The following is a 12996-nucleotide window of genomic DNA, read 5'->3' on the forward strand; positions in this document are numbered from 1 at the left end:
GTATGTAAATGATGAATCACTAAATTCTACTCCTGAAACCAATATTGAAGTATTTTAACTAAAATTAAAACAACACAGTGAGAGATCACTTTAAATCCTATCATAATGGCTAAAATCAAAAAGACAAGAAAGAACAAGGTGAGGATGTACAAAAAAAAGGGACCCTTGTGTACTGTTGGTGAGAATGTTAATAGCATGGCCACTGTGGAAAACAGTATGTAGGTTCCTCAAAACATTAAAAATAGAATTATCACATGACCCAATAATTCCACTACTGGGTATTTACCCAAAGAAAAGGAAAACATAAGTTCTAAAAGATATATGCACCCCTTTGTTCATTGTGGCATAATTTATATGGAAGCAAACCAAATATCTATCAATATATGAGTGTATAATGAAGAAGTTATATATGTACATATATATATAACTTGTACATATATGTACATACATGTGTATGTATATGTATGTATATATGTGTACACACACTGCAATATTATACAGCCACAAAGAAGGATGAAATTTTACCATTTATAACAACATGGATAGACCTAAAGGGCATTACACTAAGTGAAATAAGTCAGATACAAAAAGACAAATACTGTATGATTTCACTCATATGTAGAATCTAAAAAACAAAACAAGTGAATAAACAAGCAAAAAGCACAAAGAGACCTATAGAGAGAACAAACTGATAGTTGCTGGAGGTGAATGTGGTAGGGAATGGGAAAAATGTGGGAAGGGGAGTGGAGATCCTGGCTTCCATTTACGGAGTAAGTCATGGGAATAAAAGGTACAGCATAGAGAATATGGTCACTGATATTACAATAGTGTTGTATGGTGACAGATGGTAGCTACACTTGTGGTGAGCGTAGCATTTATAGAGAAGTTGAATTACCATATGCTGTAACCTGAAACTAATGGATTACTGTGGGTCAACTATACTCAAAAAAAAAAAATTAGGGGACCCTGGGTGGCTCAGTTGGTGAAGCGTCTGACTCTTGATTTCAGCTCAGGTCATGATCTCACAATTTGTAGGATGCAGCCCCACATCGGGGTCTTTCTTCACTGACTGTGGAGCCCAATTGGATTCTCGCTCTCCCTCTCTCTTTGTCCCTCCTCCACTCATACTTTCTCTCTCTCTCTCAAAATAAATAAACTTAAAAAATACTTTTTTAGTTTAGAGAAGGAAATAAGCCCAAAATAAATTCCATATACCTCATAAATGAGATCAGTTTGCCTTTTTCCCACTAAATCAAATATATGAAGTGAAGACACTGACCATTTTGAATACTTAAGATTCTCTAACTTAGATAATGTGTTCAGAACAAATAATTTCTCCAAATAATTTCAGAATTTCACAAGAAAATAATGGAATGATTTCTTACATACTCTTCAATGGTCACAGTATTCAATGGAAGTAAACATTTTTACTTATTTTTAAAAAATTTTTTAAATGTTTTCATTTATTTTTGAGACACAGAGAGACAGAGCATGAGCAGGAGAGGGGCAGAGAGAGAGGGAGACACAGAATCTGAAGCAGGCTCCAGGCTCTGAGCTGTACGCACAGAGCCCGATGCGGGGCTCGAACCCACAGATTGTCAGATCATGACCTGAGCTGAAGTCGGACGTTTAACTGACTGAGCCACCCAGGCGCCCCAGAAGTAAACATTAAAGAAAGATAGTATTCCTAAACATAAAGCTTACTTTAAAAGGCTGCCATTCTGTTTCTAAAAGAGCTTACTTATGGCTTACATTTATGAAGGATAATTAATGAGTTACTGGTATTGTTTAGAGTGGTATAATAGTGATATTTCTCTTTGGGAACAAGTCCAGATTCTCTGTTGGTATAGTATTTCACAAAAATCACATAATGTAATATATACATGGTATTACTGGTTTAACTGGTTATGAAATCAGTTTACTATGTGGCCCTGTGAAGATGTGGATTCAGTGTCTACAATTCTGATTGGCTTATTCTGTAATTACTCTTATGGCATGAACTATATGCCTTATTCACGTTTCCATATCCAGCACTTGATACAGAAGGCAAGAAATCAATGTTTGGGTCAAGGAATATACAGGAGGGTTATTTATTTACATCATACTATTAAAGAGCCATGCAGTTACAATTGGTGTTAAGAATAAAACACAGTAGCCATTCTGAAATAAGACAGAGGAACTCAGTTTTAAGGAAAGTAAGTTTTGTTTTCATTTCTTCCTAGTACTCTTTTAATTAGGAGTATTTAATAAAACATAATACAAATTTTTATTTGTAAAATATTTTACACTCCTGAAATCTTCTAAACAATAGTATAAAAACTATTTTTAAATTTATTTCACAAATGAAACTGAAGTAAGTAACTTGAACATAAAGTTAATAAGAGAGAGGAGTCTTCAACTCCGGTGTTTACTGTACTTTGATTAAAACAAACTTAAAGGTAACTGAGACAACCAAATCAACTTCTAAAATCACTTTAAACAGTGGCTTTTAGTGCATTTGATTCAATCAATAAAGTAGACAACTGGTTAAGTAGCCTAGTTTTCGAAGTTTGAGGTTTTGTGGATTTACTATGGACTCATACTCTCAAGATGTGTTAGAGGGGAATATCTTTCTAACCTGAACTTGTTGTCAAGAAAATTAACCTTGCAAAAAACCTGAAAATTTACTTCTATTCTATGTTATAATTAATTCACCCAGATAGTATACTGGAGAAGACAGAGGAAGAAGAAAATGAAAATAAGGGAAAAACAAATAGAAAAGTACAATTCCATGATTGAATTACCCCCTCACATTGTAAAGTTTTTAAAAAAAATCATTTCAAAGGTCTACAAAAGGAACAGCAACTTTACTACTACTACCTGGCACAGTTATACATATCCATAAATCTAGTAATATCGAATAAGTAGCCAGGAAATGAATGCCTACTAATAATTTTAAAAGTTTTCTTTTAAAGGGGGATTCTATACGCTCAAAGGGAATGTTTTCTCCTCAACAGAGAGAATTATGTACTAGTTTTCTTTTTTTATTTTTTTAAATTTATTTTTGAGACAGAGAGAGACAGAGCATGAGTGGGGGAGGAAAAGAGAGAGGGAGACACAGAATCTGAAACAGGCTCCAGGCTCTGAGCTGTCAGCACAGAGCCCACCACGGGGCTCAAACTAACGGACTGTGAGATCATGACCTGAGCTGAAGTCAGATGCTTAACCGACTGAGCCACCCAGGTGCCCCTATGTACGAGTTTTCAACAAGGGTGTTGTTTCATAGTCTCTAGACAAGAAAAGTAAGAACTATACTCAATCTGACATTAAAGAATTATATCAGATGCAACTGAAGCACTTCAATAAGATGCCATCCACCCAGCAGTTTGGAGGAAGGTACTGCAAGATCTGTGAAGTACAAGCCGAAATTACAAATAACTACAGTGCAAATCGATTGCACTAAAACTCTCAATGATGAGAAGATGCCACTGACAGGTGGTTTCCAGGGTCTCCTGTCATCAGCAGTAGCAGTAATTACAATATTAACAGCAGAAAGAGCAGGAGCAGCTGGAGCAGTAACAGGAAGTGCCTTAACAGTAGTAGCAGTAGTAACAGCAGCAGCTGGAACAGCAATGGCAACATGCATTTATTAACTACTTTTTGTCAGGCCAATGTTAAATAATTGTAATTATTGAAGTTAATAATTTCAATTATTTAAGTTAATAACTTAACTAATTTAATTTTCATACATTATGTCTTTTTCTTCTAACGACTCTGTAAGGAATTCTCACAGACCTTTCACTGATGAGGAAGCTGGGGCTCAACGAGCTGGTTAGATACACAACTAGCACTTAAGCCTAGGGCTGCCTTATTTCACAGCTGCACTCCTTTCACAATACCATACTTCACAGTGGGATGGAGACAGATATTTATCCATGTGGAGGATTCAAAACAATAGGTTCCTATATTTCAATAAATGACAAAGGAAAGGAGATGCACAGTAGCTTCTCCAAGTTTGGAGATGAGAGCAAACTCAGGTAGTCAAATACCAAAATGATTAGAGTGAGGCTGCTGAAGGATCTCAAAATCAGAGAGACGGACTGAAAATATGAGATGAACCACAGTGCAATCAGCATAAGGCAGGATAATTAGGTGGAAAGACTATTCTTACTATTTATAAAATACAATTATGACTAAAGGGAACCTAGGAGCATTCACAGACATTCTCAAACAGCAGTTTGGTGAGCATCAGATACCAAAAATCTAATGGCATGACTACTATTTGCTTCAACAATAACTCTAAAAAATATATATATACTGGGTTAGGAAAAGAAAGTTAACAAAACTGATCTGTGAAAATGGTATGGGAAGCTTAGGTTGAAAATAGTAATCCTAATGAAGATTAAGAAAATGCAGGCAGAAATAAAATCATGAACAGTAGTAATATAACAACAATAGTAACACTGATAACTTTACACTTGTATAGCACTTCCTATGGACCAATTATTTTGTAAGAACTATATGCATAAACTGATTCATTTAATTCCCTCAACACCTTATAAGCAAGTACTGTTGTTATCTGCATTTTTACAAATGAGGAATGGGGCACAGACAACTGGTAACCCACCCAAAGTCACACACACTCTAGTAAGCAGCAGGGTAGGAACTCCAAACGAGGCACTCAACTGTAGAGCTTATGCTATTTAACTACTGTCCCCTTAGCAGTCTGAGAGGGTTTAATGTGGAGCTAGTATCAAAACTTTACATTGGAAGAAACTCCTTAACAGATAATCAGATAATAAAAGGCTGGAAATAGCCTCAAGAAAAGTAGGTAAGTGGGTATATTGATAAACTAAGCATAAGGAGAAGAAGCTACAAATAAATGAGAGATTCTTAAGGTTCTTAGTGTGAAATGAAAAGTAACCATACTCCTCCTCCTCCAAAAAAAAAAAAAAAAATTTGTTGCAGCTATAATCAGAGACAGAATAAGCTAATAACTGGTTGTCCCTGTTATGTATTTCTTCAATTTTATAAACATAAAGGAAGATATGATTTTATTTAACTTCTAAAAATATGAAAATGTACATTGCTATCAAGTTATAAAGTCTAGAAAAATACATAAAAATGAATGAAATGTCTAGGAGTCCATCCTCGTTAACCCTACACAACTATTTATTTCTCAAGTCAGAGAATCTGAAGAATGATTCCTCTAAATCAGCATTCTACATACGTATTATATGGAAATTAATGTCAGGAAATTAGTAAGTAAGGTTGAATAAATATTCTTGCAGACACTCATGGGCCACATCTAGCATGAAAAATCCTATATTAAAGAATCTATTTAGGGGCACCTGGGTGGCTCAGTCGGCTGGGCATCTGACTTCGGCTCAGATCACGCTCTCACAGTTCGTGAGTTTGGCCCCGTGTCGGGCTCTGTGCTGACAGCTCAGAGCCTGGAGCCTGCTTCAGCTTCTGTCTCCTTCTCTCTCTGACCTCTGAGGCTCACACACACACTCTCTCTCTCTCTTTTTCTCTCTCAAGAATAAATACATTAAAAATTAAAAGAAAATTTTTTTAAGAATCTATATAATTTTAACTTGTATTTCCTAAACTTATTTGACTATAGAAACTTCCCCCCCCCCCCCCAGAAACTTTATAAATTTTGGACACACTAGTTCCACCATTCATTTGGGAAACAATGACTTACTTTCTTTTATAGAAATGCAAGAGAATTACTTTTATGAGAATATATGTAGAGAGTTAACCATGCTAAGGATTAATGCAGACATTTAGTTTTTTTTTAAGGTCAAAAGGTTCTGCTACCAGAGATAAGGATATGCGGCATTCTGTAATCATCTTCTCCTAAGAACAAATTATAGCATGTAGGTATAACCAATACTGAATAACAGAATTCCAGAACCCTACAACATGTCTGCACTCCTATTTACAAAAAGAGTAACTGTGACCCCAAGGACACCACCACTCCCCTGGTTTTCTTCTATGTCATTGGCCACCACTGTTTAGTCTCCTCCTCCTTTTCATCTCCCTAATCCTTTATTGTCAGATTCCACAGAGCTCAAACTATGGACCTTACCTTTTCTCTATCTCTACTGTGTTCCTCGGTAATCTATAGTCCCATGACCTTTTTAAATTTAATATTTATTTGGGGACAATTGTATATTCACGTGCAATTGTAAGAAATAATATATATTGATTCCATGTACCTTTTGTCTAGTTTTCTCCAGTGAGAACATCTTACAAAATTATAGTACAAAATCATAATCAAGATACTGACAGTGGTATAATATACCAATTAATTCATATTACTCTGGTTTTACTTATATTCATTCCAATGACATTTAACAGTGTTCAATGATACTTACAGCCTAGAAACTCCCCTAACCTCACACAAGTGAATGACTATGGCATCTCCATTTGGATGTCTAAGAGGTATCTCAAACTAAAACATGTCCCAAGTCAGAGTCTTCATCTTCCCTTCCAAATGTATTCTTCCTAGTCTTCCCCATCTCAATTAATAACAATGCCATCTTTCTAGTTGCTCAGAGTAGTAACTATGAAGTCATCCTCTTCTCTTACTTCACATCCAAACCAACAACAAATTCAAAATATACCCCAAATCAAACCTCTTATCACCCACACTGCTAGTTGCCTAGCCTAACCCTCTGCCATCTCCTACCAGATTATTACAATAGCCTCCCAACTAATCCTCTGAAATTTGCCCTTGGTCTTCTAGAGTTTATCCTCAAGACAGGGGCTAGAGTAATATAAACACTCTTCTCTATTTAAGGTTTTTTGTTGATTGTAGTTCTTACTGAGATATAAAAGACTTCACTATCCAAAATCTTCTAATAAACAGCTTCTTATCTCAGAGTAAAAGCCAAATTCACACATGGCCTACATTACCTCCCACGCCCTGCCTCCTACTGCTCTCTCTCTCTTCCTCACTCATTTGCAACCAACCCAGTCTCCTTGCAGTTCGGGTTTTCACTCCAGTGTCGACTCAAAGGCCTTTTCTGACCACCAACTTTCAAATGGAAGCCTCCCACCTCCAACCCTGTACTCCTTATTCCCCTTTCCTACTCAATTTTTCTCCCCAATATTGACCACAACCTAATATACCATATGTTTTATTTACTTTTTATTGTCAGTCTTTCAGCACTAAATAAAACATGAGCTCGAGGAGGGCAGAGATTTCAGTTCATTTTTCTAGCATTTAGAATGGTGCCAGGCACAAATCAGATGTTTAAGAAACACTGAATAAATAAACGAGGCCCAAAACAGCAACGTGTTTTGCCAAAATGTGACACAAATATGGCAAGAGTCCTAAGTCTATGTAGCTTAGGAATCATTTTTTCTAAGAATGGTGATGGACTCAAACTGAACCAATCTCACTTTTTATTCAGTGGTCACCAAAACAAACATGCATGAAATGACAATTTCTGATGAGGTGAATAAACTTGATGGTAAGGAGGGATCAGACTCAAGCTAAAACCAAACTAAAATTCAACCACTGCCTATAATAAGCAAATTTTACATCAACTGCCTTAATGTTTTATTTAAACCAACTTTTTAAAAAAGGAGTTATAGGTGATAGAACTTTAAGAACTTAAACTTCAAGAAAATAAACTGGATAACACTATAAGATACAGTCCTAGGAAAGAACACAATGCAGTACTCCTACATTGTTCTATCAAGAATGTAGTTTATCAGGGCACCTGGGTGGCTCAGTCGGTTGAGTGTCTGACTCTTGATTTCAGCTCAGGTCATGATCTCACGGTTCAAGAATTTGACCCCGCATCAGGCTCTCTGCTGGCAGCCCAGAGCCTGCTTGGGATTCTCTTTCTCTGTCTCTCTCTTCCCCACCCCTGCTCGTGTGCACTCTCTCAAAATAAATAAATCAAACATTAAAAAAATAATGTAGTTTATCATATTTTTGAGCTTTAACCAAGGTAGAACAAAACAAAGATTTATAAACAAAAAGGAACTTATGCTAAAAACAGAAAGAAGTTGTTGTTTCTGGGCAAAATTTTAAAATATTTTTAAAAATTGGGTAGAAAGAGGGTGAATGACAAAAATTTTCTAGAGACAGATAAGGAAATAAAGACTAATATATCCCCATGTCAAATTATTAAGAAACAAGCCACTTTGGGAGCTTTTGGAAAATCATTCATTTACAGTACAAATTATTTTGGAAATGTAACACTAATGGATTCAACTTATTATTCTTATTATTTGCAAGGAGCACATTTTATAATAAGTAGTCATCTAAGTTGGCTTTAAATCTCTTTCAAAGTAAAATTAAAGAAGTTTTGATTTTAGAGTAAAAAACATAACTGAGGTCATACTTTCAGAGGCTCCTAACCTCACAGCAGGTAAGATCACAAAAAGCATTTTGCTTGTTTTTAAAATTCAAGAAATTGGTATACTATAGTGACCTTTCAATTGTTCTGGAGGAAAAAATGCAAGATGCATTAAATAGACACAGCTTTCAGTTTGCAGGCCAAATAATAACAAGGCCTCCATAAAACAATTAAAGCAATGCTCCTATTTATATGATAAAAATCTATAGCTTTCATATGAATTCTTTATTGGTAAATAATTCCTGAGGCACTTAAACAATACAACTTTTATTAAAAGAAATTAATAGCATCAAAACTGTTTATATCTATATTTAATATAGCTAAAATAAACAAATGTTCAATATTTAAAATATACATATGTATGAGGAAATATATATATAAAATATAACAACTGCATTATTGGCCCCCATCATTTTTAATGTTACCTTTACCCAAAGAGACTACATTAATGGTTAAGTGGCTATTATGTATTTGACGTACAAACATGTAACTTTAAAACCTGTTTTAAGGTCTGCAAGAAGAGGTTCTTCCAATTCTTTACACTTTAAAATTCACAATCATTAAGATAATATTAATAATAAATATCCCAAAGTAAGACAGAGGATATAATAATGTCTAATGGTCTGAACAACAGCCAAATTAAAAAGCTATAAATAGGCAGCTATAAAGAAATCCATAGAGAATTCCAGGGAATCTCTTGGAGTTCTTAACAAAACAAAGCAAACACTAAACAACAGTTTTCAAAAAAAGAATATAAAAATAGACATCATAAAATAGACATCTGTAAATCTGGAGAACATAAAACCAAGCTACCAAAATTAAATTTTTTTTAATTCAATAATCTGAGAATTGGTATTGCTAAAACTCTATAATAAAGTTAGCACTGAGTAATATATTTTAAATGATAGAAAAATAACTGCAATTTGGAACATAAGTTTAGAGACCTGTTGTTCCAAGGACATAAAAATAACCATGGTTTCCTAACAACCAGAGAGCTTTTGTATTCCTTGGACTGCATTCATGCTAGATAAAGATTAAAAGGTAGCAGCCAAAATGACTACACTTCAACTTGGATGTTGAAGCACTTATCTGAATGGGTTTTCTTGGCCACAAGTGACCCACAAGCCTAAGATCAAGAGCCAAGCCCCCAGTGGGAAGTTGTGCTCAATTTGGTGGGCTTAAAACCATCTCTGGCTAAATCAGCATCAGCCTTACGGGAGGCCAGCCATGAAGGAAGGGAGTCTCCCCAAAATCTGATTTCTTGAGACCACAACCTAGAGCAGGTCCCACAGTCAAATTATTCACATTCCTTGGAAAGAGAGAACAGGCATCAGTTGTGTCCATCGAAGGGGGACACTGTCCAGGTGTACCCTGGACATTTTTTGAAATCTCTGGGCTGCCTCTGCATCTGAAAAATAAGAAAAATAGTACAATGACAGACAACAGATGAGGAAAAAGACAATCATCTGGCCTAAAAGCTTAAGACTTATAAGAAATTAAGAAAGCAGACAAAACAGACAAAAAGACAAACAGCTATATCATTTAGAATGTATTATTCTGAAGGCAAGTACAGCAGAGAAAAACGCAAATTATTTTAAGCAAAGTAAGAAATGACCGTAGCAACAAAAGTTATTTTTGGAGAGAGCCAACTGGGAGAAAAAAAAAACAAAAAACATATGTTAAGATATGTCAACCTGACACAAAGATAAGGTGGAATAAGAATCTAGTCCCATTTGAAGCTGAAAATTGCTGAATAATGAGAGCTAGTGTCATGAACTTGGCTGCTTAACTGCCTTTGTGTAAGAAAACATCTCAGAACTTTGAACTTAGGAAATTCCAACTTGTCTTGCACCAGGTCACGAGCTCCAAAGAGCAGGAACCTATTTCAACAAGCAGCTTTAAAAAAAAAAACAAACAAACAAAATACTTTAATATTTTTCATTTCTATTAATGATACATTTTAAAATGCAATAGTGCTAAAATCCATCAAATTAAATTGCACTGAATTAAAAATTAAACTTACTCAGAAAGATGTTCAGAAGTTGGGATACAAACAGAAACTGAAATTAGAAGAAAAGTTTTATATTTAAAATGGCATATGAAATATGAGTGAGAATAACGATTTAGTAAAGAGCTCATATTGTAGCTGACCAAAAATACTGGGACAAATTTCAAAAATCCAAAGTAATGCAATTATAAATACGTACCTTTCTCTATTACAACTTGACAAGTATGAGTTTCATGTTGACGTAAGTGTGTGGCCATATTATCTAAGCCAGAAACATCAGCTATGAAATCACAATTAAGGCACACTAGAGTAATGCCCCTATAAAAAAAAAAAAAGGAAACAGTATAAAAGAAAAGGTTTTCATCTTTTATAAAAATCCATATACAAGTTCAATGATTACTTTTCTATAATTTGCTTTTTATGTCATAACTGTCACTCCCATTTTTATTATAGAAACTTGAATCAACTGAAATGATTCTCTAGAAAATGGAAAAGTCATATTCAAGTTATACTACTATTTATTTACAGAAAGTATTTTTGCTTTATAAACGTTTTTTAATGTTTGTTTATTTTTGAGAGAGAGAGAGAGAGAGAGAGAGAGAGAGAGTGAGCAGGGGAGGGGCAGAGAGAGAGGGAGACACAGAAGCCGAAGCAGGCTCCAGGCTCTGAGCTGTCAGCACAGCGCCTGATGCAGGGCTCAAACTCACAAACCATGAGATCATTACCTGAGCCAATGTTGGATGCTCAACCAACTGAGCCACCCAGGCACCCCTGCTTTATAAACTTTTACAGTTCATGTCAGTTGCTAAAACCTGGGTGACAAGAGATCTATAGCCCAACCTTGGCTCTACTAACAACATGTGTCTCTTCAATAAGTCACAATCTATTTGTGCCTCTGCTCATCTGCAATGCAAGCATACAGTATTCATTCACTTAATGTATGTTTACTAAGGCTTCTTGATACATACTGTAATATTATACTGTATTGTAATTATAATGATGACCAAAAATATAGTCTGTGCTCTGAAAGAGTTTATAATCTAGTGTTTCACTTAGGTGATGAAAAAATTAGAAAAGAAACATTAAGGCTTTAAAAACAGATCATGTTGTAGCTGCCATCAATTGTGTACCATATGTTAAAGGTATTGCCACTATTCTCATTTAACGCTGTATTAACTAAAGTAGTTAATTCACCATAAAAGTGCAAAGCTTGAGGTACTTAGTATATCAGCACTGGCAACTGGTCCACTTGCTGGAGCCAAAATTATGAGTTCCCCTAAGAAAACCTCACTGGGTGTTGTAGTTCCTAAATGAAATCTGTAATGATTACAAATTTTCAAAAATATTAGGAAAGAATTCTCAAAGCCATTGATACTTTTTGTTGAATAATTTTTATACTCATTGGATCAAACTGTGTAGCATTTGCTATTTGAAGTATTTAAACACAATTGGCATATTGTAGGATGTGACACTGGCCTTAAGATTTAAATTGTGTTTAAACGTCTGATTTTTTGTTGAAAGGTATTCTAAAATATTATTAAGCCTGCAAATATATGGAAGTGTTTCAGAGAATTTAGAAAACCACTATATGCTTAATTTATTATATTTACTAGAGTTAAGCACTTGGGATCTTGTGTGTCAAGCATTTGAAGTGCTGTTTAAAAAAATCAAATATATTAAAAGTATAAATGATGTTAAGTTGTTAACAAACCTGAACTATAAATGGGACTGTTTAAAAAATTTATTCAACTTAAATGAACTTTTTATCAAACATTAATTAAAAGCTCTCTTGAAAGTGATTATTAAAATGTACTAGGGGCACCTGGGTGGCTCAGTTGGTTGAGCCTGTGACTTTGGCTCAGGTCATGACCTCATGGCCTGTGAGTTTGAGTCCCGCTTCAGGCTCTGTGCTGACAGCTTAGAGCCTGGAGTCTGCTTCGGATTGTGTCCCTCTGTCTCTGCCCCTCCCCCATTCACACTGTGTCTCTCCCTCTCCCTCTCTCTCTCAAAAATAAACATTAAAAAATTTTTAAAAAGAGTACTAGATTTCCAAATGGAATATTTTAAAGTTAAACTTAAAAGCTTAAGGGAAGTTAAGATTTAAATACTTTAATAACCAATTATATAGTCTTCTCTATTAAACTACCCTTCCAGAAACTAAAAGCAGTCTCAATGGTAAGCAGTAGCTAAATTACTCTTCCACTAGTTATAGTTACTGGGACCTTCACTAAACAAGGATTCTTAATTAGAATTTGTAATCAAACTTCTTGATCTGGGAAGACGTGGGGAATGGGACTACTATATTTGAGTCATCAGTAAAGAAGGCTGGTCTGCACTGAGAAAAGAAAATGGAACACAAGTCCAGAGAAAATATTAAAGACAAGATCATCCTGCCTCAGCAACTCAGACTAGAGAGAAGCAATGTTAGCAATTGGTAGCTTTCTATTTCCCTCATTTGTTCTGGTTCCACCTCCTCCTCTTATGGGTTCATGAGATTCTTTGGAATCCTGCTTATAAGTTATTTTTGCTTAGGTAAAAAAAAAAAAAATAGATTATGTGATGTGATCATTGTTACCGTCAATTTATCAACAAAGCATAAATACAGTCTTGAAGTTCATCACATAACTT

General features: G+C 35.0%; 1 protein-coding gene across 6 annotated transcripts in view; it reads right to left on the minus strand.

Moving 5' to 3' along the window:
- The window catches only part of ZNF280D (zinc finger protein 280D), a 145150-nt gene that overhangs the window by 40381 nt on the left and 91773 nt on the right, over window positions 1–12996 (minus strand). For 5 of the 6 annotated variants that reach the window (XR_007453827.1, XM_049613678.1, XM_049613677.1 and 2 more), the window contains 2 exons: window positions 10568–10686; window positions 10384–10420 (listed from right to left, as the gene is read on the minus strand). Coding sequence is in view for 5 of the 6 variants with exons in the window: in XM_049613678.1 (XP_049469635.1) it covers window positions 10384–10420; window positions 10568–10686 (156 nt within the window). In the remaining variant the exon portion in view is untranslated. Of the gene's footprint in view, window positions 1–4860; window positions 9769–10383; window positions 10421–10567; window positions 10687–12996 lie in introns of those variants that run through there. The other variant, XM_049613679.1, reaches the window with a different exon arrangement.

This window comes from Panthera uncia (assembly GCF_023721935.1).
Source record: "Panthera uncia isolate 11264 chromosome B3 unlocalized genomic scaffold, Puncia_PCG_1.0 HiC_scaffold_1, whole genome shotgun sequence".
In the NCBI taxonomy this organism is placed as follows: domain Eukaryota; kingdom Metazoa; phylum Chordata; class Mammalia; order Carnivora; family Felidae; genus Panthera; species Panthera uncia.